The sequence below is a fragment of the Pristiophorus japonicus genome, chromosome 14 (genome assembly GCF_044704955.1).
Source record: "Pristiophorus japonicus isolate sPriJap1 chromosome 14, sPriJap1.hap1, whole genome shotgun sequence".
NCBI lineage: Eukaryota > Metazoa > Chordata > Chondrichthyes > Pristiophoridae > Pristiophorus > Pristiophorus japonicus.
This window is the reverse complement of record NC_091990.1, coordinates 101,341,281-101,368,392: the sequence shown is the minus strand read 5'-3', so window position 1 is coordinate 101,368,392 and position 27,112 is coordinate 101,341,281. Positions and strand designations below refer to the sequence as shown.

General features: G+C 44.9%; 1 protein-coding gene and 1 pseudogene across 9 annotated transcripts in view; one reads left to right on the top strand and one right to left on the bottom strand.

The window, feature by feature from the left end:
* Positions 1 to 27,112, top strand: part of LOC139280002 (kielin/chordin-like protein) — a 531,474-nt gene that overhangs the window by 75,425 nt on the left and 428,937 nt on the right. For 8 of the 9 annotated variants that reach the window (XM_070899412.1, XM_070899417.1, XM_070899413.1 and 5 more), the window contains exons 2-4: positions 20,472 to 20,566; positions 21,696 to 21,785; positions 22,518 to 22,577. In XM_070899412.1, the coding sequence (XP_070755513.1) occupies positions 20,472 to 20,566; positions 21,696 to 21,785; positions 22,518 to 22,577 (245 nt within the window). Of the gene's footprint in view, positions 1 to 15,088; positions 15,252 to 15,475; positions 15,590 to 20,471; positions 20,567 to 21,695; positions 21,786 to 22,517; positions 22,578 to 27,112 lie in introns of all 9 variants that reach the window. The other variant, XM_070899414.1, reaches the window with a different exon arrangement.
* On the bottom strand, positions 19,834 to 20,071 carry LOC139280344 (U2 spliceosomal RNA; annotated as a pseudogene).

Here is a 27,112-nt window from a genome sequence, read left to right as displayed (position 1 = left end):
AAGGTGGGTTTGAGTGGGAAAAGGTTTGGTAAGTTGGAATTGAATGTTTGTAGGGGGTAGCTGTTCATTTATTAGGAGCCCTTTCAGTAGGACTTTATTTACGGAGACTTGACTGTTGGTATCTTGAGTCCTTGGGGCCGAAATTCATCCTCCCAAAAAGGCCGTTTACTGCCGGAAAGTGCCGCCCAAGCAGCGGAGTCGAGTGGCTGCCGATTTGGAGTCCAATGGCCGCCCCCAGCGAAATTCACCTCGATGATTTTTCCGGTGGTCTCCACTTCTGCCCCACTGCTGCCGACCCCTCCTAATTGCATCATCAAAGGGCGCACTGCCGCTCTCCCGCACTTCAATCGATATTCAGCACAAAAAATCTTTGGGCGGTTCCCCGATAGCTTTTTCTGTTGGTGCACCTTGTTTTCTGTGTGTGGGACATGGCTGTGCGGCGGCCATTGAAGGTGAGGGTGCACTGTCGCGGCTGCCATTTATTTTTTCTGCCAACTTCCATGATTGGCTGGACAATTATCCCCCTGGGTTTGACTGGGCCGCCAACAGGCAGCCTGGCTCCCCCTCTTGGATGCCAGGCCACTGGCCCGGCCGAAACCATCCCTGGTGGCCCAGTGGTCCTAACTAAAATCTTCTCCGAGCTTGCAGCGGCTCTCCCCTTTAAGTGAAAGGAAGGGACATGGTGACGCACAAGTGTAATGACATCATCACCGCTCCGCTGATGATTGACAGTGGCGGAGATACCATCCCGCCTCCACTTCTGCCTGTTTTGTGGTCGATCTTCTGTTTACCGCCCCATTTCCACCCCCCATTATGGACCAGCTTCCAAACCGCCTGGAAAAAAAATGACGAGCCGAATTTTGCGAAAGAGGCCATCTCATCCATCGTGGCGGAAAAAACACCAAGAGCGGTAGGTGCGACCCGTTTCGGGCGGACCTGCATTTCTACCCCCTTATGTGTTTCATTGAAAAAGGAAATCGGATGTACAGCATGTGTGCGCCAAAGCCTCAGCAACTCTGAGATCTGATCAGGCAGGGTTCCTGATCCTGATTACTATCCATTGACCTCTGCTGGAAAGTGTGCAGTGTGTACGTCGAATAAGGACACGATTGAGTTTGGCTTTCAGGCCTCTCATGGTTGACTAGCCTCACTTTTTAGGTTCACTCATAAAGAGTGATCACTTGATCGCAACGTACCAGATGGTAGCTGGTTCCTGTGGACCTCAGCATGACGCAGTGCCCCCAGCAGAAGGGAAGGGGAGAAAATAGAGAAGACAAGAAAAAGTGCAAACAGATGTATCGCCTTTGTAAACGGAGAGATGCTAATCTTACATTTGCCCCACTGACCCGCTCCTTATCCTACTAACGCTCCACATCAACTCTTGTTGTGCAGCTTTGCTTCGCGTGACCTTGAACCATCTTTGTGGAGCTGACCTCGAGCCGATTCGTGAAGCTGGCAAAGTGGGTGCTGTTATTAGTGCAGAAACCAGGCTCCAGAATATTTAGTCAATGGGAATGAGAACCAGATGTTGGTGTTTTTCAGGTGATATCGGACTGCACAGTGGGTCACTTCCTAGCAAAACAGAACCACTGTAGGAAAAACATCATTACAGTATAATAACTGCAATAAAAAAGATTAACAGCATGAGCTTTTATTAGAATAGTAGTCTTCATTCACAGTTTTTTCAGAGTGTTTTGGAAAAGGTTAGTCAGTCCGCAGAAACTAGCACTCAAAGGAGTTTGCAGGGCTCCTGTAGGCTATTTAAAGAGACTTTTTCATTCAATTTGGTAAATCTCTGTGGAGGGATGGAGCTGGAATGACATGATTTGTTATCTTTTTCTGTTAAAGGGGTACCACCTTGAGGAAACGATATTTGGAAAACCCTTTTTCCATTTGTTTTGCCATCTTATGACATTCTATGTCTGTATGCATCATTACGTCACAAGTGGCTTAAAGCACTTCTATCCCTTCTCTCTCCCCACATAATATGGTCAAATATTTTTGATAAACCGCCACCTCTCTGAAGATTCATTAAGACTGTCATGCTCCCCACCGCTCAATGACACAACCCTGATTAGACAGCTCCACAGTTTAATAAGCACACAGGGGGATATGGCCAACCTCAGTTCTTCATTCCCCTCAACCTGTCTTAGGAACTTTTAGTCCATGCATAATTCTTCTCTAAATGACTGTAGAACACAGATATTTTTCTTTTTCTTTCCTGGTGTTTGATTCCTTTACCTGTCACTGGTATTTGGTCCATTGTGAGTAACTGATCTTGGCACCCATATGGAGGGAGCTGAATGGAGCAAATTGACGAAGGAATCAATTCTCAGTGAGTTTGCTGAGAGGCCGCAGTCATGCTGAGGAGCAGGCTGATGGTGTCAGCTAGTATCTCGAAGTTAGAGATTGCATGGACTAACTCTGATTGTATTAGTGTAGCTTGAATGCTGAAACATTAGAAGGTTTCCTACTCTCCTACACCTAATAGCTGTTAAGGACATATCTGTTACTCATATTTCTTCTGAGTGTCCCCTATTCATACTCAGGATGGGCTTTTGGAGTTAAAGGTGATACTTTAGAAATGAGTGATTATATAAAATTCTATACCATTTCCTCTTCCACCCCGTTACTCTTGCTGCTGTCACAGCATACATTAGAAACTCTACATTCGGAATCCTGCTGATGAGAATCCTTGTTCAAAGCAATATTGTGCATCTTCAAATTTGTGTAATGTCCGAATAATCGGATAATAACATTACCAGTGCAAAATGCTTTAATGGCTATGAATACAAGTTACAGAGCACTGTGATGCTGTGAAATATGGAATACTGTCCACAAAAATGACAGTCAGACATTCAGTAAGTGATTATTGTCTAATCTCTAGCCTGCAACCTCTCTCTGCACTACAAACTTTCTTGTCTCTGTCTACATCATGACTGTTGAAATCAATATTAATTTCACCGTCTCCTACTTTAACTTATTCTTTGCCAAGACTTGAAATCCATAGAACACCATACCTCCCACAATCTTTCCTCCTTGCTATAAAATTTGGTTTATTTAAAACCTTAGCTTAGTGCCACCTCAGTCACTACCTCCTAACTTATCTCATCTTCTCTCCTGCTCTTTTGGTGGTGCCCCGGACTACGGGCCTTGATCCTCCACCTTGCTTTCCCAGTAGACATTTGTGGTGCTGTGTGATGAGCCATTTGACTGCTATATAAACATGCACTAACCGAAGGTGTAAACAGATTTGTTGCAGATTTTAGGTCAACTCAGCCCATGATTTTTTCCTTTCTCAAGAATTTTATCAAAACTGCTGACAAGTCCTTGGGATCAATGAGGTACAGCTGGGTGTTATGTGTCAGCTGATCCCTGCCCGAAATCACTTCCGACTGTACATCTCTCTGCAAAGAAGATAAGAGGGCCATGGAAATGTCAGAGACTAAGAATTGCCAGGTTGTACAAACATGACACACAGTTAGACAAGGTTCATTTGGGTCACACGTGTATATACCAAATATCTTTAACTTCTTGACAAACTTTCCTGTATTTTACAGGATGACACAAAGCTTGGAAGTATAGTGAACAGTAAGCAAGATAGTGATAGACATCAAGAGGACATAGAAAGGCTGGTAGAATGGGTGGGCACATGGCAGATGAAATTTAACGCAGAAAAGTGTGAAGTGATACTTTTAGGTAGGAATACGAGGAGAAGCAATATAAACTAAAAGGTACAATTCTAAAGGAGGTGAAGGAGCAAATGAGCACAAATTGTTGAAGGTGGCAGGACATGTTGAGAAAGCGGTTAAAAAAGCGTACGGGATCCTGGGGCTTCATAAACACAGGTAGAGAGTACAAAAGCATGGAAGTTATGATGAACCTTTATAAAACATTGATTTGGTCTCAACTGGAGTATTGTGTCCAATTCTGGGCGCCGCACTATAGGAAGGATGAGAAGGCCTTAGAGAGGGTGCAGAAAAGATTTACAAAAATGTTTCCAGGGATGAGAGACTCTCTTACTTGGGTAAACTGGAGAAGCTGGGGTTGCTCTCCTTGGAGCAGATAAGATTGAGAAGAGATTTGATAGAGGTGTTCAAAATCATGAGAGGTCTAGACATAGTACATAGAGAGAAATTGTTCCCATTGGCGGAAGGGTTGAGAACCAGAGGACACAGATTTAAGGTGATTGGCAGAAGAACCAAAGGCGATATGAGGGGAAACCTTTTTTGTGCAGCGAATGGTTAGGATCTGGAATTCACTGCCTGAAAGGGTGGTGGAGGCAGATTCAATCGTGGCTTTCAGAAGGGAATTGGATAAGTACCTGAAGGAAAAAATTTATAGGGCTACGGGGAGTGGGATGAGCTGAAATGCTCTTGCAGAGAGCTGACACGGGCTCGACGGGCTGAATGGCCTCCTTCTGAGCTGTTACCATTCTATGATTCTAAGTGACTCTTATAAAGGTACAGGAAGGAAAATTGGTTAACAGTATGGAATAGGGAGAGTGAGAATTCTGTTACCATTAACAGTTCATAGTGATTTTATACTGGGAAATTATAGAAGCATGGCACGGAACAGGCTGAATATATGCATTCGACAAACAGATATAATTGGCTGTTACCAAACTAGCTATTTACAATGTTCAAAGACTGCATTTGAAAGTGCTACTTAGTTGTAGAGGTATCCCATTCTTTCCCACAGTTCCGCAGGGTGGACGGGAACATTTTTCCTGAACTTGGAGTGATTTCAGTTTTGGAGAACCTGCCTGTTCTGTGCTGTTCGTAAACTTTGTATCTCTTTACTTTGGCTTGTGTCTGTTTCCCACCATTTGAACCAAAACTGTTTGAGTGAATCTGGGCTGAAGCCTCACATATATTGGGTGCTCCACAGGCTATAGAAAAGGTTCAGATAGTCTTAAAAACCTGGGTCTATTTGCTTTAGAGATGTGCTGACTCTGCATTAACAAAGGGACGAGGCTGTGTACATTTTCAGATATTATTTCGATTTAATAGGTTAGGGAGGACCAGGGGTCAGGAGTATAAATTAGATAAGGGGAAAACTGGTTAGATGTCAAGAGCTGCTTCTTTTCTCAGAGGATAGTGAAGCCATGGAACAAGTTGCGGACTCGTGCACTGAGTGCTGATTCACTGCGTACCTTCAAAAGAGAGCTGGACGAGTTTGTGGCTGGGACGGAGATCACAGCATACAAAAAGTAGTTGGAATACTAAGTAATATAAATCATGGTCATATGTGGTCACCTGGATTCATTTTTGTTTGCCTAAGGGGGTCGGAGAAGAATTTTCCAGACTTTTTCCTACTTAAATGGACCTGGGGGGGGGGGGGGCGGGTTTAAAAAATATATATTTTTGCCTCTCCCAGAAATTGCTTGGCTGGTGGTGAGTGCAGGGTGTTATGAATCATGATGCTTTTAAAGCATCACACTTGTGTGCGGCTCGATGGACCAGCTGGCCTTTTTCTGGCCTGTCATTTTTGTAACGCACCAGAACTTTACGAACAGTACCTTTGCTTACATATTGAGACACAACAAGGACTAATTGGGCACCGAACGGTAAGGGTTGTTGACGTTACATGGAATTACATAGATTTCAAAATATGGAGGAGGTCACGGCAGATAGGGAAAGCACCCAGCCAAGATACACTCCTAAACTGAACTATAGAGGGAGAAACAGCAACCCTATGATCAACGTGAGTGATTCCTAGTACATCTCAGACATTTATGTTCTAAAGTGACACAGTTGTCAGCATAAGACACCTCACAGATGAGCAACAAAGGTGTTTGGTCACAGCTGTTCCTTGTAAAAATCCCCATTATTTTAGTGGTCTACCAAGTGGTTGCTCAGATTGGTACACCCTTGGAGTTGTCAGCCATTGCATGGTTGAACCTTTTCATTCCGGGAAGCCTCTTACAATGATAGTTGTGGAAAGAAAGCAGAACTCAAGAGGCAGGCCCATGGAGGAAAAACAGTTGAGATTTCAGGAATGCCGAGCTTCAGGGTAAATTTTAATATTGTGAAGTAAGTATGTTTTTATCTGTGTACTATGTTATAAATTTGATTTTATTACTTTGTACTTGGGTTACTAATCAAAACAAGATTGTGGATAAAAGCATTTTCAAAAAATATTTGAGGAATTTTATTGGTTCCCCTTGTCCTTCTTTGAATCATATGCAGCCCAGAAGGAGACCATTTGGCCCATTGTGCCGGCTCTTCAGCAGAGCTACTTGCGAGTTAATATTGATGCTGTTTCCTAATTCCTCATTGAGAACTTTCCGACCTGTTCAGTATATTTCAGGCAGTTGGTACTGTTCATTCAACAATAATTTGATGAATGTGATATTTGAGCCAATCAAATAAGTATAATGCTTTGACGTGTGACAGGTGTGCCCTTGACATCATGATACAAGGTTGTGCCAGTTATCTGAAATGTAAAAAAGGAACAACAGAGGGAGTGCTTATTGAGTGTAAATAGAGGAGGAGCCAGCGCAGAATGGGGTTTGAGAGGAAGGTGTAACTGGGGAGAACACTGCAGACTGGGGCGGGAGACAGAAACTTTGAGAAGCATGTGGAAATAAAGTCCTGTTATTGCTGACATTCATTGTTGGAGTGAGCCTATCATAATGGAACCTGAACACTCCAGTTTCAACCTTATTTATGACCCAAAGGAACGTGTAATTGAGTTTGAATTAACAATAGCATCTACTGTTTGAAGAAAGTGGCCATCAATGATTATGTTGGAGTAAATCTGGTTAGGGAGGTGGGGTGAGGAGGGTGGGGGTGTGAGGGGGATGGGGTGAGGAGGGGGGTGGGGTGAGTCATAAGAAACTTTAAAACATGAAAAGATTGACAATACTTCACTGGTGATCTAATTAGGTCTAATTTTCCATCCTGGTCAATTTCGCTAACATTTTTTTCATCTCTTCTATTCCCTACCTGCCTCTTTAATTCTCCACCTCTCATTCCACCTCTCCTTTAGTTTCATCAGATTACAACGGAACTGGGGGGAAACCTGGCCTGTCCCAACATTCAAAATACCGACCTACACTTTGTTTATTTATTTTTTTGTTCGTTCCGGGGATGTGGGCGTTGCTGGCAAAGTCAGTATTTATTGCCCATCCCTAATTGCCCTTGAGAAGGTGGTGGTGAGCTGCCATTTCAGAGGGCAGTTAAAAGTCAACTACATTGCTGTGGGTCTGGAGTCATGTATAGGCCAGATCAGGTAAGGATGGCAGATTTCCTTCCCTGAAGGACATTAGTGAACCAGATGAGTTTTTATGACAATCCGGTAGTTTCATGCTCACCATTACTGATACTAGCTTTTTATTCCAGATTTTTATTTAATTAACTGAATTTAAATTCCGCAGCTGCTGTGGTGGCATTTGAATTCCCGTCTCTGGATAATTAGTCCAGACCTCTCGATTACTAGTCCAGTAACATAACCATTATACTACTGCACCCCCTTCAGATGTTTCTTTTCTGAAAAAAACTATAAGGCTCCCTGCTGGATTTGCTGATAGTATCTTCCTCCACTTTTCCCCATTCTCATTCTGCTCCTCTTGCTGCCTCTTTTGCTCTCTCTCTTCCTCACATCATCCATGAGTTGGTTGATCAACTTTCTGTAACACATTAAAAATATTATGTCTGCACACAGTTCCTGTCTGTGCCACTTGACTTCCTGTTCCCACGTTTTTAATCTCACTTTTTGTGTCAATATTTCCATTGTAAGATCCTATATCTACATTTGTAATGGATAACTCATTACCCTGCTTGCACAATTTGGTCACTAGGTTCCAACAATTCTCTCAAAATGCATTCTGAAAAATGTTTTTCAGTAACATTTTTCTCCATAATAACTGAAATTTCTAACATGCGAAATAAGGGTTAAATCAAAAACAAATATTTAAAAACATTATATTTCGCAACAACATTAAATATATTCATTGAATTGTCTTTTGTTTCTTTTACTGCCTTCATTAAAGGTTTCATTTGAAGACCTCAGCCATTCTGAGAAGCAGGAGCTTGGCCTTGTTAGTTTTTCCCAGACACTGTACACTGTGAGCTGAATTTGGATTATGCAGTGTATCTAATTTCCCAGGATGCATCAGTACTGTCCAGTCAGCTATACTGACCAATATTTTTATTTAACATCCAACATTTTCTGCTTAAAAGTTATTCAAAATGATATGAAGAAAACCCAAAGACACATTTTAAAAGTTTTATTGAAATCAAATTGATATTGAGTGTCTTTTTTTTTAAAAGGAGAGTCTGTGTGTGTGCGAGTGAAAATATTTGAATGGCCTGATTTCACACTTGTTGAAGACTATGTTTTACGGTCTATAAATTCTAAAGGGGTTGGGGGGGCTTGGTGAGAAGGATTGTGCTACTTCAATTTTTTTTAAAAAGGAAACAGCTGAATTTTGATGCCAGCTGATAACCTCACCTGTGTTTTGTTGGCAGATATCAAAAGGTCAATGCTAATGGCTTAATGAGACAAACATAGAAACATAGAAAATAGGTGCAGGAGTAGGCCAAGCGGCCCTTCGAGCCTGCAACACCATTCAATAAGATCATGGGTGATCATTCCCTCAGTACCCCTTTCCTGCTTTCTCTTCATACCCCTTGATCCCTTGATAAGGGCCATATCTAACTCCCTCTTGAATATATCCAATGAACTGGCATCAACAACTCTCTGCGACAGGGAATTCCACAGGTTAACAATTCTCTGAGGCTCCAGGCTGCATTTGGGGCTGAGGTTGTCGGGAAATGTGGCCCTCAGCTGCTCTCTTCCCAGCCCATCCAATTACTCGTGCTTCCCCCACACAATACTCACATTGTGTCCCCTTCACCTCCCTACTACCTATTCTGCTTCCAAAGATACTAATTTCTAACACCTATAAGTTAGAAATGTACAAATAGAGAGAAAGGCAGACTGGCAGTTTTTTTCCATATTTTAATTTAATTACTTTTTTTAAAAAGGTAAGTTTTGAAAGCCACCAAAGTCTCTTCTGGGGAAACAGATAGGAAGATTGGGTATGAGAGGGATAGGAGGAGAAAAAGTAATTGGTTGTGAGATGGCCTTTGGCCTCATCACCTGCTCTTGAATGGAAAGTTAAATGTGAGCTGAGTGATGGGTAAAGGGGAGGATTAAGGAGAGCAGCAGATTTTACAAAGTATTACATAGTATTTACAACAGGTCTATGCTCCACTCGAGCTTCCTCGTTCCACTCACCCCTCTTCATCTAACCCCATCAACATATCCTCTGTTCCTTTCTCCTTCATGTGATTATCTAGCTTCTCCTTGAATGCATCTATGTTACTTGGCTCAGCTACACCCAGTGGTAACAAATTCCACATTCTAACCACTCTCTAGGTAAAGAAGTAAAGTAGTTCATGGGAAAAGAGGAAGCAGAATGGGCAGTGGGGAGGTGAAGGGGACACAATGTGAGTATTGTGTGGGGGAAGCACGAGTAATTGGATGGACTGGGAAGGGAGCAGCTGAGGGCCACATTTCCCTGCAACCTCAGCCCCAAATACAGCCTGGAGCTGTTGATGGCCCCACTACATCATGCCATGCCATGCCATACCATCCACCACTTCCTGCCCAAAAGGAAAAAGGGTTAAAAAAAGCAAAAAGATAAATTATGGGGACAGAACAAGAGGAGGTTGACAGGGAAAAAAACAGCAACATGAGGATAGTAAGAGAAAGCTAAGAAAGAGACATTCTCTGATTTACCATGTGCAATGCCACAGGAGATTGATTAGTATGTTTGCACGCACATGCTGGGTCAACTTTTCCATTATAAATTTCTATGTCTGCATTTACATTGGAAACTATCCATGTAAACTTGCCAAGTGGTCACTACACACTCATCAATGGTGGCACCCCACCACCTCAGTTTAGTCTGCACGCTCTTCAATCGGGTACCCACAGAGTCCCTCACGGACACATTGACCCATAGTGTCCCTCGCTGACCCATAGTGTCCCTCGCTGACCCATAGAGTCCCTCGCTGACCCATAGAGTCCCTCACTGATTAGGAAAAGGGGAGGTGCAACGAGACCTGGGAGTCATGGTTCATCAGTCATTGAAAGTTGGCATGCAGGTACAGCATGCGGTGAAGAAGGCAAATGGTATGTTGGCCTTCATAGCTAGGGGTTTTGAGTTTCGGAGCAGGGAGGTCTTACTGCAGTTGTATAGGGCCTTGGTGAGGTCTCACCTGGAATATTGTGTTCAGTTTTGGTCTCCTAATCTGAGGAAAGATGTTCTTGTTATTGAGGGAGTACAGCGAAGGTTCACCAGACTGATTCCAGGGATGGCTGGACTGACGTATGAGGAGAGACTGGATCAACTGGGCCTTTATTCACTGGAGTTTAGAAGGATGAGAGGGGATCTTTTTGAAACGTATAAGATTCTGATGGGACTGGACAGGTTAGATATGGGAAGAATGTTCCTGATGTTAGGGAAGTCCAGAACCAGTGGACATAATCTTGGGATAAGGGTTAGGCCATTTAGGACTGAGATGAGGAGAAACTTCTTCACTCAGAGTTGTTAACCTGTGGAATTCGCTGCCGCAGAGAGTTGTTGATGCCAGTTCATTGGATATATTCAAGAGGGAGTTAGATATGGCCCTTACGGCTAAAGAGATCAAGGGGTATGGAGAGAAAGCAGGAACGAGGTACTGAAGGAATGATCAGCCATGATCTTATTGAATGGCAGTGCAGGCTCGAAGGGCGGAATGGCCTACTCCTGCACCTATTTTCTATGTACTGCAGAGAACCTTCTATGTTGGAACCATCCCTACTTCTCTGCTTCCCAACTTACCATACGCTTTGTCAAAGTATTATATAAAAATAAGCCAGGATGCATGACTGAATTGTCTCCAATTGTGCGCCAATTATGTCTCCCCGACTAATCCCCCTTGACCTTTAGATTGCATTTAGTCTTGACAGCACCATGGGTGTTTGCCTAGTATTAAATAATATTTATATGTACAGCCGAAGGAGCGGAGTACTGGAGGTAAAGCATTTAGTAAGCTCCTGAGTGTGGAAAGTGAAGAGGTATGAACACATTGATACTGTAAAAGAAGTGATTTCAATTTTACTTGAAACCAATTCTACATAAACATTGTTGGTAATGAATGGCAAAAGCAGCTAAAGTAGGTGAAATAATGAGCTCGCTACCTGTTTGAAAGAGGGAAGATGGAGAAAAACTGGACCCAACTGACTACATGTAGTGCAGGAGTCTACTCTGCATATGGCATCATAGGTGTTGGTCCTGCCTGTATTAGATGCACATTATACCCTGGAAATGGAAATTATTGGATTCAATACTACTGAACTTGAGCAGAAAAGGACTCTACTGCATTAAGATATGGAGGAACTATAAGCTTTATTAAGGGGCAAGTGTTGATTGGGATGGTATTGGAGCAGCACTAACTAATCATTGCACAGCCAAGGCAAAGACTGTGTGAGAAATGATCCTCCTTCATCAGCTCAGTCAAAATCAGAACAAATGATGGATCAGTTCCAAATATGTCTAAGGCATTCAGCAGTGAAGTGTGAGTTCTACAACATAGATTGTGCGCTCCGAACACTGATTATCAAAGGTTACTCTTCAAAGAAGTCGAGTCAACTATTAGAGAAAGACTGCAATCAAATAAAGCATTTAGAGTTGGCATAGTCCGTTGAGTTATCAGAAAGCAGAGTGGATAATGAGCCAAAAACCACCGTCAAGAAGTTAAATATTAAGCAATGGTAACAAAACAAAAGGAAAATAAAGTTGAAGGCAATTAGTGTTATTTCTGTGGAAGTGCATAGCTGCATGTAGGTTGGTGTCCAGCAAAAGGAACTCGTGTCAATCTATAGGAAAATGAATCGGCTTTATACGGCAGCGAGTCTCAAATAAAAATTCTGACAAAGAACAATGGAGCTGGGGTAAAAACCAGATACAGGACAGTGAACCAAAGGACAAAGGTCACCACGTCACAAACACCATAATAGCAATTCGGAACAATAGGATCACCTGCTTCATGTAAAAGTGGAAACTAGACAAAATAAAGATATGGCAACTATGCCCTAAATTTAGGGTGGACCAACAAACATGTTGGTTGATTCAGAGAGCAGCTTCATTAAAGAGTGCAGCTTCAAGAAAATCGAGAGCAATGCCCGTTGAAAGTTGAGACTGCAAAAACTCCAAAGGAAGCTGTTCTTATAATTCTGACGCACCTCTGCTACAAAATTACCAAACACTGCAAATGATAAAGGGAGAAAAAAGAATCACAACTAGTGTAATGCACGTTGTGAGGGTAAATACTGAGGATCTTCCAAGCCTATTGATGGCACAAGACTTCCAATTACTGATCAGAAGTGACAAATAAACTGAAAGAAAGGAGCATTGATAATGAGGTATGGAAGCACTTTCTGAACATCTTCAAAAACATCAATAATCTAAAGTGTGTGCAATGAAACTTCACACAGGTGAATCATTGCAGTGTGTCACATGAGCACACAGAAAATCCCTGTTCCCATTCAAAGAAAATTGGGAATCAACTAAGGGAGCGATTTAATTGAAGATGCAGAAGGTCCTTCTCCCGGGTTTAAATTGGTTCTACCAAGATTTCGAGTCTTTGGTCCTGTGAGTGAGAATTTGGAGACGGGCTTGCTGTCAAAATGGCCGTGATAGAACAGACTCGCGTCCCGCTGTCAGAATCCGCCTCCATGTCAGTTTCTCAAGTGTCGGCTTTGCCTGCAGTTTGAAGACTCGGCACTAAGCAGTGGATCAGGCAATTGAGACACTTAAGAAGCTACATAAAGCTGTATTTTACAATGCCCTAATGATTTTTCCAAGTTTTTTACGAGGTTCCCAGCACTCTGGGATCATGTAAGGTAAGTGTGTTGGGTTCTCAATGACTCTCCATTGCTGTGAATAGGTGACAGCTGCAAAAGTAGTATTAAAGCTACCATTTCACAGCTGTTCAATTTCCAATCTTAGATGTTGGAACCTTTCACACTCATCACCATTGGGGTGAGGGTACCGTTATGTCTCACCATTCACTGCAACTCACTAAGCCACTTTCAAATATGCACACAGATCTGTCCAGGAAGGCAAGGCATTGAAAATAAAGATTTCAATGCTTGACAACACATTAGCAGAAACTTTACATGAACATTGGCGATAACATCCACGTTCCTACCCTTGTGTGTTGTTAGTTGGTATGATTGCACTAAAATGAGGGTGAATGTGAGGGATAGTTAGTGAGATGGGGATGTGATAATGTAGATAGAGAGAGGGGGATGGGTGGAGGTGCAAGGTAAGTTGGTGTGAGTAAGTATGTGCAGGAGTTGGGTAGGGAAGGCAGAGTGATTGGGATGTGAAGAGTGGCATAGCAGGATGAGGTTGAGTGTGACTTTGCAGCATCGCTTCATGATCTACTGAGATCATTGAAAGGTTTGCGCCACTGCAGCCAGGTCCTCCTGACAACAACCTTGCTTGTGCCCTTCTCTGCGATGTGCAACCAGGCTGGGTTGGCATCATGAGGCGGTCTCTCCCGACTATTGGAAAGGAAGAGAACCTCCCTTGTGTTGTGACTGCCTCTAAGCATATGGAGGAAGTCATGGGAGAGCCTGGGTGCAGCCGTGCACCTCTGTGCAGTGTTTGCAGCACTTCAATGCTGCAGTACACTGACAGAACAACTGTCAAAATGAATGTGGGCATGGTTCCTTTTAAGGAAACCAGCTGATAATGTGTCATCAAATGAAGTCATCAGACCCGCTTCCTTTCAATTGGCTGGGAACCTCACAGGGCGGGCTTAATGAGCCTCATCCATGTAAAATCACTTGGACAGAGGCGGATGAAGAAGGGAGAGATGTTCCAGCTTGCGTCCGAAGTTACCTGCCTCACTCCCAACCTGGTATGAAAAATAGCGGCCTTTGACCCTATCTAATTGTGCTCTGCAAATAAACCAATAAAATAAGATTGACATGACATACCAACACTAAATAAAAATGATTGCACAACTAAGAATGATACTGAGGCTTAGAGGGTTAAATTATGAGGACAGGTTCCATAAACGTGGCTTGCATTCCCTTGGACATAGGTGATCTGATTGAGGTATTTAAAATGTTAAAATGATTTGATAGTATAGATACAGATAAACTATTTTCTCCGGTTGGGGAATCAAGAACGAGGGGCACAATCTTAAAGTTACAGTTAGGCCTTTCAGGAGTTGAATCAGAAAACACTTTTTCACACAAAGGGAAATCGAAATCTGGAATTCTCTCCCCCAAGAGGCTCTGGACATTTGGAGCTTGCCAGACTGAGTTCAATAGATTTTTGTTAGGTAAGGGTATGTGGAGCTACGACAGGTACTCTGTGCTCAATTTTCCCCAATGCCATTTTTTGGCGTACTGCAAGAGTTACACCCATTTTATTTGGCACCAACTACTCCAAAAAAAATAACTAGCAAGTTTCCCCATTCTGTTTTTTGAAATTGGCACCACACAGCCTGTCCTGTAGCCTCGGGGGGTGGAGCTTAATGTCTGCGCTGAAAAAAAGATGCCTCCCCCCCCCACTGTGCATGCGCAAAAAAAAGGCCGTTTTTGACATGATTGCAATGGGCGCGCATGCCCAGTACAGCTCCCGGTCTGCATTCGGCCATTTTTAAAGAGCCAGTTGCGTGTGAGCACTTTAATTCTCAGTGGAAAAATCAGAGCTGCAATACAAGATGAAACGCGGCTCAAGAACCAAGAATTTCTCACAGGATGAAGTGGAGACACTGGTTACTGTAATTGTGTCCAGGTGGCACGAGCTGGACACCAGCAGAGGTCACATAAACGTTTCATCAAAAGAAATGAAGAAATGCTGGAACCAACTTGCAGAAGATTACTGTGCTTTGGTGACCATCCTGAGGTCTGGAGGCCAGTGCAAAAAGAAGTGGCAGGACCTTGGTCAAGTAGTTAGTGCACGTAATATTTTCATTTATTCACTGGAATTGCAATTGTAAATGTGACCATCTGTATGTCCCACCCAGCAGAAATACACCCTCTGTAAAAAGTTATATTTTCATCTTTGCAGAGGAAGGTGGCACACAACAAAAGAGAGAGAACTCGAACAGGAGGAGGCCCGGCAAATTGGCACCCACTGACTCCCTTCGAAGACAGGGTCGCTGCTTTGCTGAATCCTGCCTGGAGAAAAGCAACCACCACTGCACAAGCTGGGCCCATACCCGAGGGAGCGGGTAAGTCCTGCAAATTCCACAATCTGGCTTTGCTAAATGTTAAGTACTGCGCGGGCTAACTACGATGGGGATGTCTCCGTCAGCTACTCTTCAGTTGATGCAATGTGCTATCATTCATCGTGGTCCTTCAAATCAGCCTGCTGCCTGCACTGTGTGTGCCAACTCATGGCACCCTGCCCCCCTCCTCTGCTGCTAACCATTTGTCTGTTCTGTTATATTTGCAGAACTTGAGGCCAACCCTGACAAGGCTGGAGCCAATGCAGAAGAAGATTCAGCCGTGGACGAGCCTGAAGAGGAGAACATCTTCCAATCCCACCTTCCAGACCAAGAGCATGGGGGTGAGGGGGAGATGATGGATGATGCTCCCACTGTTGGACTCACTCTGGAGGAGGTGGAGGTGCCGCCCATTGAGTGCCAGCCCCTTTCCTGGGTGGTATGAGTATTGATGGGACATTCCATGGTTTCCCACAGTCCGAGGCTGGGGATTCCAGTGGGATGCAGCGAGGCACACTCTGGGCTCACCGTCCGAGGCTGCGGGTCCCAGTGGGATGCAGCAAGGCACACCCAGGGTGAGGTGGGGAAGGAGAGCTCGACAGCGCTCTCCTGAGGTGCAGGATCTAACAGATGTGGTTCAGATGATGGCAATGAGTGCGGAGAGCATTGTTGAGAAATGGAGCACATATCCCCAGTTGTGGCCTGGAATGATCCAGATGCATAGAATGAAAGTACCGCTGTAACCTTCACTTCAACTGACAAAGCAGTCCTCCTGTCGCGTCTAGGTTGCAGGTCTGTTTTTATTAACTCACAGATCTCGGTTACAACTTCTTTGTGGAACACAAAAGTCACACAGTCTGCACCACTCAGGTACAGGTACGAATGCCTGTCTCGATATACCCAACATGGGTAAGGCCTGCCCATCATCCTACGGGCTCTGAGGTTCCTCATGCAATGATGTTGAATCAGTTGTCTCCTCCGCAGCACCATCATGCAGAAGGCTTGCACGAGGTATGGCATTCTCAGTATTGCCCCCATGATTAAATTGTACCTTTGCAAGAAGCTCAAAACAGCAGGACAAGCTGCTTTGTTCTCTCTCCCCAAGGCCGCAGCCCTTGTATGGACCACACGCAGATCTGGGTATACGCAATAGGCTTGCTTAGATTGGGGAAACGACCCCCCCACCACCACCCCCCGGGCTTCATTTGATGCTGCTGCATAGCGTAAGGGTTCTCATCCCTTCAGTTCGGCTTCCACCATTCCTGGGCTTCTTTTGAAGCCGAGCCTGAGCTCCTGTGTCCGGGCGAGAGACCGATTCTACCGGTTGGCGCTCTGACCCTCGAGTCCGGTTTGGAAACGTTCGGTGGTGGCATGGCACTTTGAAAAAAATCCAAAATTAAAAAATTGCATTCAACTTCCATTTTCTGTGTTTTTAAGTTTAAAAAAATTAAGCTTCATGATGCAGATTTAATGTGTTCTTGCCTCCCTCCAAAACTTCGCCTAAAAACAATGGCGTCTTTCTGCGGCGATTTTTTGATGTGCGCTGTTTTTTGTTAAGTGCCCAGAAGGTTTTTTGGGAGTGGTCACATACACCGTCCTAGGAGAAATGTAAGTTGGCCAAACTTGCATAAATGTGCAAAACTGGTGCAGACATCAGGTTACGCACCCACATGCTGCAAAAAAAACCCCTAAAAAAATCGTAACTACCGTATATACTCGCGTATCATGCGACTTTTGAAGACCTAAATTGTAACCTAAATTTGGGGGGTCGCATGCTACGCGAGATACAAAATTTGCGGGTGTGAAGTGCTGGCCAAGATTAGGCTATTAGGCTGTTAAGCAGACCGTATCCACGCTGAATCTCGGCAGGTATCTCCTGGGCTGGATTGCAGCCTCTATTGTCGCTTGTACTGTATCGGGGGGGTTGAGAGAGAGTCGCGGAGGTCGGGGGGGAGAGAGAGTCGCGGAGGTCGGGGGGGGGGGGGGAGGAAAGAGACCGGACCGGATCCGACCTGACCCCCGCTCTCCCTACCCCGGCGACCCGACCTCCGCTCCCCCAACTCCCCCCCCCACCCGGCAACCCGACCTCCGCTTCCCCCCGGTGACCCAACCCGACCTCCTCTTCACCCCCCCCACCCCCCCGGCGACCCGACCTCCGCCACCCACAACTCCCTCTGAAGTTTGCTGCATTATTGGCGGCTCCATCTATCTCAGCCCATGCTTCTTTTACCCGCAAACACAGTAGAGGCTGTGGCTGAACGACGCTAGTCAAGCCAGCTGGAACGATTGCTGTATCGGTGTTCGATTCGCGAACAGCTTTCACAGCAGAATCCACTCGATGTTTCATGTTAAGGTCTGTATTCGATCTCAAAAAAGTGACTCGCATGATACATGAGATATATGGTAAAATCATGTTTTGGGGACGAAAATTTAGGGGTCGCATGATACGCGAGATCGCAGGATACGCGAGTATATACGGTAACTGAGTTACGTTGGCGCACAATCTTTGGGGAAACTTGGATTTTTAAATTTAGGCCAAAAAAAGCGGTGTGCATCAAAAAAATGGCTCAAATCACTGGGGAAAATTGAGCCCTATAGAGTTGAGGTACAGATCAGCCATGATCTAATTGAATGGCAAAACCGGTTCAAAGGGCTGAATAACCTACTGCTGTTCCCATGTTCCGAACTAAACCACGTGTGCTCTCCAAGTTAGATTGGAAATCTGGATTGAAATTAGACCAGCTTGAAATGAGATCAGGAAGTTATTATCACGATTCCCCACACATCAATTTCACATGGTACAAAATGTTGAACTTGATAATCTTGCCTGTGGCTGTGGTGTTCCAGGTTTTGCAACAGGCAACAGAATGCATACCTGGGTGTTGAATGTTTTGTGTGATATTTTGGCTCAATACCCCAAGACGTCTGGAATACAATGCTCAATTCAATAAAAACAATGGAACAAAAAAGCGTCTTGCATAATCCTAAAAAGTGTGAATTCAGTAAGTCGAAATTGTTCATTTATTCCTCAGGATGTCCCAAAGTACTTCACAACCAATGAATTACATTTGAAGTGTTGTTGTTATGTAGGCAAAGGCGTCAGTCAATTTGCACACAACAATATCCCACAAATAGCAATAAGGTAATGACCAGTTAAAACCTGTTTTGTGTTATTGGTTGAGAGATAAATGTTGGCCAAGACATTGGGACAACTCCTCACTGTTCCTCAGATATTGCCATGAGAGTGCATCAATCTATCCGAGCAGGCAGACTGGGTCTCCGTTTAATGCCTCATCTGGAAAATTACACCTTTGACAATGCAGCATTTCTGGGTACTTCACTGAAGTGTCAGCCTGGATTATGTGCTCAAGTCTCTGGAGTGGGGCAGAGGTGAGAGTGTTACCACTGAACCAAGCTGACCCTGGATATTTGAAGGAAATGGAAGCTATTCAGAAGGCCTAAAATGTGATGGTCTTATAGCGATTACACTTTATCCCTAACCTCACGACAATCACCGAACTACTGCCATAGCTGGTAAGGAGAGATGCAAATTCTAGTCGAAAGTAAAATTTGGGAAACAATTACAGCAGTTGAAAGATTCAATGTCCAGCGGTGCTGCTGTGGTGTACATCGATAAAGAGCAAAATGACAGAAGCCTGGGTGGACATGACACCTGTTGGTCTTGAAACAGTGCTAACTCAGATTGATAAACTGAGAAACAAAAACAAACACATTTTCCACATTATGAAATTGGGACTGTGGTGTTATGGACTATACCTCAAAATTGTGTGTGCACACAGCAGAGGGTACATTGGCCTGGAGTTCATGTCATTTCTTTAATAAGCCCCTGGCTAGAATTTAGGGGTTCAATAAGTTTGAAAGTGGCTGCTGTAATCTAGTGAAAGAAGTGCTTCATTTTAAATGTATTCAATTAAGTGGGATTCACACAGCAATCAGCACTCGAGCATTCTTTTGCGATAATGTTAAAAAATTCAGGGTCACAAAACAAGCTTATTGAAGTGAATGGTGACCCTGCAGAAATATTTGAAAAGAAAGCACTTGCATTTCTAGAGCACTTTTCACATCCTCAGGATGTTTCAAAGCACTTTAGAGCCAATGAAGTACTTTTGAAGTGCAGTCACTGTTATCATGGAGGAAATGCTACAGCCAATTTGTGCACAGCAAGGTCCCACTAACCGCAATGAGATAATGACATCTGTTTTATGTGTTAGCCGAAGGATACATTTTTGCCAGGATGCTGGGGATAATGCCCCATTTTTCTTCAAAATAGCGCCGTGGTATGTTTTATGTGCACCTGAGAGCGAAGACGGGGCCTCGGTTTAACATTCCATCTGAAAGACAGAACCTCCGAAAGTGTCAGCCAACGTTTGGTGCTCAAACCTCTGGAGTGGGACTTGACCCACAACCTTCTGACTGAGGTGATAGTGTTACCACTGAGCCACAAATTTTTTTTATTTTTTTATTTGTTGCCAATCTTTCCAATTCTTTGTCAAATCACAAACGCCAGAGGTCACCTTGCACACATCAAGGATCACTCTGCGCCAATGCTCTTAGCCAAAAGGCCTAGAGCCACTGCACCGTTCCTGGAAGTACTGCAATACCAGGTTCGTGCCATGGAGGTGGATGGGTCAGGCCCCCCACACACCTCCGTGGAGGTGGATGGGTCAAGCCACCCCACCCACCTCCTATTTCCAAAAAGCATAGGAGAATCACCTTCCTGATCCAGGGAGAACCACGTTGGGGTCATGGTTACTCCCCTGTCAGGTCAGTTACGCATGATCTTAGCCAAAAGGCCGAGAAGCGAGTCACGAATTACTACAGATCTGCTGCCGGTTAAATTCAGATGACTGTCTGAAGAAGCAACTTTTTGGCCTTTGCATTAGTGAGACAACCACAAACCAATTGTGTGAAGTTGGAGGACAGAATTCATGACTACTGTCCTGGCAAACATTCCTCACTCAACCAAAGCAGACTGATGGGTCATTTATCTCGCTGCTGTTTGTGGGACCTTGCTGTGTAAAAATGGGCTTCCATGTTTACCCGCAAAACAACAATGACTGCACTTCAAAAGTTTTCTTTGGCTGTGAAGTGCTTTGGGATGGCGTGAGCTGGTGAAAGGTGCAATATGCACCTCAATGGACGTTGGTTCATCTGCTGTACAGAGCAAGATCTCGGAGGCATTTCTTTTTAATCTTTTGTCGGCAGGTATCGCCAAGGCCCTCACGTGTGCCAGTCGCGATACGGCAATGGATGCTGCCTGGGGTGGAGACCAATGCTGGGCAGTGGACAGTGTATCATACGTAAGTTACAATAAAATCCTGAGAGCAAATGCTTCAATGTCGGTTTGTTTTAAGGGGTCTTATCCTCTTGATGATGAGCATTCAAGCAGATTTAGCTCCCTGTTTCAGCCTGCTCCAGAATCTGTTCAAGTCTTTGTTCTGTTCAGACGTTCTCTCAGTCTGTATCTGCACTGAGTGAGAGGGAGGTGAGGACATTCCACAGTGGCACAGCCATCAGTTTTGCCCACCAGGTTGCTCCTGGCCTGAGACTGGGAATGCAGTGTGGGTCGTTGCCAACTCTAACCTATGTCCTATAAAACCAGAAAATGCTGGCAATATTCAGCAGGTCAGGCAGCGTCTGTGGAGAGAGAATCAGAGATACGTCTCGGGCCAGTGACCTTTCGTCAGAACAGAACCTATGTCTTGCTGCTCTGTGCCATCCAGGTGGCCATACACCGCCACAGCTTAACGTGCTCACCTCCCTCTCCCTTCTCTCCTGAAAGTGCTAACTCTTGCTGGGGTGCGCACAGAGAGACACTGTGCCCTCCAATTCATCATCTGTGAGCCTTAACTGTGAGTGCCAGAAGTCTGTTCAACTGTGAGGGCATCATAGCCAAGCCAGGTCCAGTCCTCATCCACTATCCACATACCTGGTCTACCAGATTCTAATCCCCATCCCACCAGCCTCTGATTCACTGCTGATCCCTCCCCATATACCAGCCTCTGATTCTTCCCCATATACCAGCCTCTGATTCTCTCCCCACTGCCCCCGCCACACCCATTCAATGGATCAGCCTCTGATTCTCTCCTCCTCAGTTTATAAACCTCTCATTAAACATCCCTACAGGGTGATATCACCAGTGCTACTGCTACATACCTCTGGCCTAGCGCTACTGCTACATACCTCTGGCCCAGTGGCTCAGAGTGGTGTTGTGAGTATCATTTGAAGCACATTGCTTGTCCTTGATTATGACTGCAGTGATCAAGTGGCTCGGAAAAATCAGGCAATGGGAAAAACATTTTCTGAAATAAAAGAAACAAATTAATTGTTTGCAGATTGTTTCAAGGTTGAACAGCTGTGGGTTAATGCAGACTTTTTCTCTGGGGAGAGTGCTGCATGTTTATCATGACCTTTTTGCTTTGTTTATAGCTGTTTGTTCCTTTGGATGTGGGAACGGTTACTGCATTTCACCCAACCTCTGTTTCTGCAGAGGAGGTCAACAAGGAATCTCCTGCTCAGGTAACCATGGCAGCTATCGGCTGTGTTTGTGATAATGTAACTTTAGTGCTTGGTTTTAGCTTCACCCAAGATAGGAGGGTGCGAGAGAGGACATTTCTTTTGTGTGAGGAACATATTATCTATAAGTTTACTTAAAGGCGAGAGGTCCACTTATTCTCTCATGTTACCAACTTAAGAGGGGAACTCACCATGTGGGAAATTCTGGTTAATTTGGACTTTTTAATTAAATTTGTAGAACATAAGGAATAGGAGCAGGAGTAGGCCCTGTGGCCCTTCGAGCCTGCTCCGCTATTTATAAAGATCATGGCTGATCTTTTACATCAACACCACATTCCTGCCATATCCCCATATCCCTTGATTCCTTTAGTGCCCAAAATTCTATTGCTCTTGGTCTTGAATATAATCAATGACTGAGCATCCACAGACCGCTGGAGGAGAGAATTCCAAAGATTCACAACCCTCTGAGTGAAGAAATTTCTCCTCATCTCAGTCCTAAATGGCCGGTCCTCTTGTCCTGACTGTGACCCATAGTTCTAGACTCTTCAGTCAGGGAAACAACCTCTCAGCAGCTACCCTGTCAAGCCCTTTAAGAAATCTGTAGGTTTCAATGAGATTACCTCTCATTTTTTTAAACTCCAGAGCATATAGGCCCACTCAACACAATATTGGAGGGACAGACCTGAGAACTCGGTTTGGGTTTTGATTGACATTTTCATGTTCTTTTCATTGCAGATGATAGAAGGTCCAGTCATCTTCTCAGTGACAGTATACTAAACCACTCGGACATTGATGGTGAGTAAGAATAGACCTCACAGTACATCCAAACTAGTAGAATTATATCAAGTTAATGTTTGCAACTTATTTGGATGGGTACAGTAGACATAAGCACGAGACAACAGGACCTTCAACTGCTTCCAGATAAGGCTCCAAACACGATTATATAAATATATATATGGACACAGAAAAGTCGAAATTCGGTTACACCCTGTTTGGGCGCGGTAACCGAGATGAGGTGTGACGTCCTGCGCCCGGCGAGGAAGTCCCGCCTCTGCCACGAAATTCCGGTTACCTCCCCCTCACAGGAAGTGGAGCCCAATGTTGCGTGCTCCACTTCCTTTTGGGGTGAGATCGGGGGCAATGCGCTTTTCGCGTAGCGCTGATGCATTTCAACACCGTTCCCTTCCGTTAAAAGGGAGGGAAGCTGTGAACTCTGCAGGCCCTTTGAAGGCCGCCACAGGGCAAAGGGGTGCCATGGCCGCAGCCCAACACCCAAACAGAGTGTCTGGCTGCACGATCACGGCCTGGACCCCGCGAAAGGAGTGTGAACGGCCCGACCAGTAAGGGGGGGAAAATAAAAGATGGTGGTGCGCGGCGCAGTGCACCTCCCCTTTAAGGTTCACCCCATGATGGGTGAGCAACCCGCTTCAAACGAATGAACAATGACAGGCAGGTAAAGACCATCTGGTCCATTGAGCCTGTCCCACACAATTGCGATACCTTGTGCATCACAACATATACTCTCCATCCCACCCGAAACCATGTGATTTCCTGGGAGAGGCAAATAAACTGATTAAAAAAAACCAGACCAATTTGGGGGAAAAAAAACTGGGAAATTCCTCTCCGACCCATCCAGGCAATCAAAACTAGACCAAGAGATCACTCTGGCCTTGAATTCCCTGCAGTACCTACCTTCTGTAAGAGTTAATCTCCGTCGCAGCCAGAAACAAATCCAGCTTTCGCTGGAAGGAATTCGACGAGTCTGCATCCACCACATGAGAGGGCAGCTTGTTCCAGAGGTCTATTTTTCTCTGGGAAAAGAACCACCTCCTGATGTCTAGCCTAGATCTAACCCTATACAACTTAAATTTGTGACCCCTGATCCTGCCTAATCTATTTAATTGAAATAAACTGTCAGCTGGAACACCATCTATTCCCTTCATTATCTTATAAACCTCAATCAGACCCCCCTTAAGTCTACGCTGCTCTAAAGCAGAGATTCCCAACTCTCAGCCTATCTTGATAACTAAGCTGCTTTCGACTTGGAATTAGTATAGTGGGCCTCTTCTGCACCTTTTCCAGAGTTTCGATATCACCCACCATGTGAGGAGACCAAAACTGGGCACAGTATTCCAAGTGTGGCCTGACTAAGGTCTTGTACAAGGACAAAACAGTACGCCTCGTCTTGTACTCAATTGTCCTATGGATACACCCCAACACCCTATTTGCTCTAGCTATCGCTGCACGGCATTGCTCATATATTTTTAACGATGTATGCACTAGAATGTCTAAATCTCTTTCTATCTCCACCATCTTTAATGCCTTTCCCTGGAGGGTGTATGAATGTTGAGCATTTGCTCTGCCCACAAGCGAGGCTGGTGTGGATATTGACCGCAGCAGCCACACGGGGCGTTGGCCACTTTACGCCGCACGGCGGAAAGGAGTTGCCGCGCATGGCCGCTACGCAAATGTATTCACGCCTCTGCTAACTCCCTCGCTATTCCACGGGAGCCGCTAACAAATCTCCCCGCCCGCCCCCCACTCGGGCAAAGAAAGTTTTGGACCCTGTTGGCACCACCTGGAAGTGCTAAGAGGCGGCGCAGAACAGGGGAATTTTGGTCCCAGAGTATTTAAAAATATCAGTAACAATGATAAGAGACATCGGGCCCGAAACGGCTACCGCGGAGTTTGGGGGTCGATTGAAAAAAATTGATGGGCCGCCGCGGTTGGATACTTTTCCCTCCCCGAGCCATATTCAGCTCGGAAAATATTTCAGCGGTATTCACTTCCGCCACAAACAGTGCGGTGAAACCATTGGAAAGGAAGGTTTCCAGTGGTGAGCTCTGCAGCGTGCGGTCCGCTGAACGGGACTACCACAGCGATATTCAGCGAGGAAAAGGTCAGACATTTCCCGGCAGTGCCCCCGCAAGGTTTTCGATGCAGTGCTTGAACGGGACACCGCTGGGGTCCTTTGGTTGGTAAATAGTTTTATTAATTAAGTGTTTTTATTTCATTTTCCAACATCCGCAGGATTTACCTTTTCATATAGTTTTATTAATTGTTTTGGCTCCAGTCAAACTGCTGAGTGCTGCTCAGAGGTTTGCACATACCCCTGTACTTTTGTAAAACTTTCAGGTTTGACTCTTTAGTGGAGTCCTGTGGGTTGCAGAGACCTGCTTGGCAGGGTTCACCCTGAGCATGGGAGGAGTGTTGGGAGGGTGACGACTGCCCAGAAGCAGGGCGGCACGCAGAAGAAGGCATCGCCATCAGCACCATGCAAAGAGGCAGGGGGGCAGGGGGGCAGGGAGGCAACAGCCATGATTCGTTCATTCTGTGCCACAGAAACATAGAAAATAGGTGCAGGAGTAGGCCATTCAGCCCTTCGAGCCTGCACCACCATTCAATATGATCATGGCTGATCATGCAACTTCAGTACGCCATTCCTGCTTTCTCTTCATACCCCTTGATCCCTTTAGTCATAAGGGCCACATCTAACTCCCTTTTGAATATATATAACAAACTGGCCTCAACAACTTTCTGTGGTAGAAAATTCCACAAGTTCACAATTCTCTGAGTGAAGAAGTTTGTCCTCATCTCGGTCCTAAATGGCTTACGCCTTATCTTAGACTGTGACTCCTGGTTCTGGACTTCCCCAATATTGGGAACATTCTTCCTGCATCTAATCTGTCCAGTCCTGTCAGAATTTTATGTTTCTATGAGATACCCTCTCATTCTTATAAATTCCAGTGAATACAAGCCTAGTCGATCTAGTCTTTCTTCATATATCAGTCCTGCCATCCGGGAATCAGTCTGGAGAACCTTCGCTGCACTCCCTCAATAGCAAGAATGTCCATCCTCAGATTAGGAGACCAAAACTGAACACAATATTCAAGGTGTGGTCTCACCAAGGCCCTGTACAACTGCAGTAACACCTCCCTACTCCTATACTCAAATCCCCTAGCTATGAAGGCCAACATGCCATTTGCCTTCTTCACCGCTTACTGTACCTGCATGCCAACTTTCAATGACTGATGTACCATAACACCCAAGTCTTGTTGCACCTCCCCTTTTCCTAATCTGTCACCATTCAGATAATATTCTGCCTTCCTGTTTTTTCCACCAAAGTGGATAACCTCACATTTATCTACGTTATACTGCATCTGCCATGCATTTGCCCACTCACCTAACCTGTCCAAGTCACTCTGCAGCCTCTTAGCATCCTCCTCACAGCTCACACTGCCACCCAGCTTAGTGTCATCTGCAAACTTGGAGATATTACATTCAACTCGTTCATCGACATCATTAATGTATATTGTAAATAGCTGGGGTCCCAGCACTGAACCTTGCGGTACCCCACTAGTCACTGCCTGCCATTCTGAAAAGGACCCGTTTATTCCTACTCTTTGCTTCCCGTCTGCCAACCAGTTCTCTATCCACGTCAATACATTACTCCCAATACCATGTGCTTTAATTTTGCACACTAATCTCTTGTGTGGGACATTGTCAAAAGTCTTTTGAAAGTCCAAATACACCACATCCACTGGTTCTCCCTTGTCCACTCTACTCGTTACATCCTCAAAAAATTCTAGAAGATTTGTCAAGCATGATTTCCCTTTCATAAATCCATGCTGACTTGGACTGATCCTGCCACTGCTTTCCAAATGCGGTGCGATTACATCTTTAATAATTGATTCCAACATTTTCCCCACTATCGATGTCAGGCTAATTCCCTGTTTTCTCTCTTCTTCCTTTTTTAAAAAGTGGGGCTACATCAGCTACCCTCCAATCCATAGGGACTGATCCAGAGTCTATAGAATGTTGGAAAATGACCACCCATGCATCCACTATTTCTAGGGCCACTTCCTTAAGTACTCTGGGATGCAGACGATCAGGCCCTAGGGATTTATCGGCCTTCAATCCTATCCATTTCCCTAACACAATTTCCTGACTAATAAGGATTTCCTTCAGTTCCTCCTTCTCGCTAGACCTTTCCGGAAAGCTATTTGTGTCTTCCTTAGTGAAGACAGGCTCACTGCTTGGGGCAAGGGATATCCCCTGTCCACTTGGCTGCTCACTTCACTGCGGAACCCCAGGTCAGCGCCAGAGCCTGCATACAATGATGCTCATTGTGCCACCATGTGCATCATCGAGCATTGCATAGCCTTCCTTAAGCAGAGGTTCATGTGACACCTTGCAATAGTCTTCTCAACGGGTCTCCATAATCGTCATGGTCTGCTGCAAGCTGCACAACCTGGACAGCTGCTGGAAGTCGAGCCAGCAGTATCATCTCCTGAGGAGGAGGAGGATGATCCCCCGTCTGCCCAGAGCTA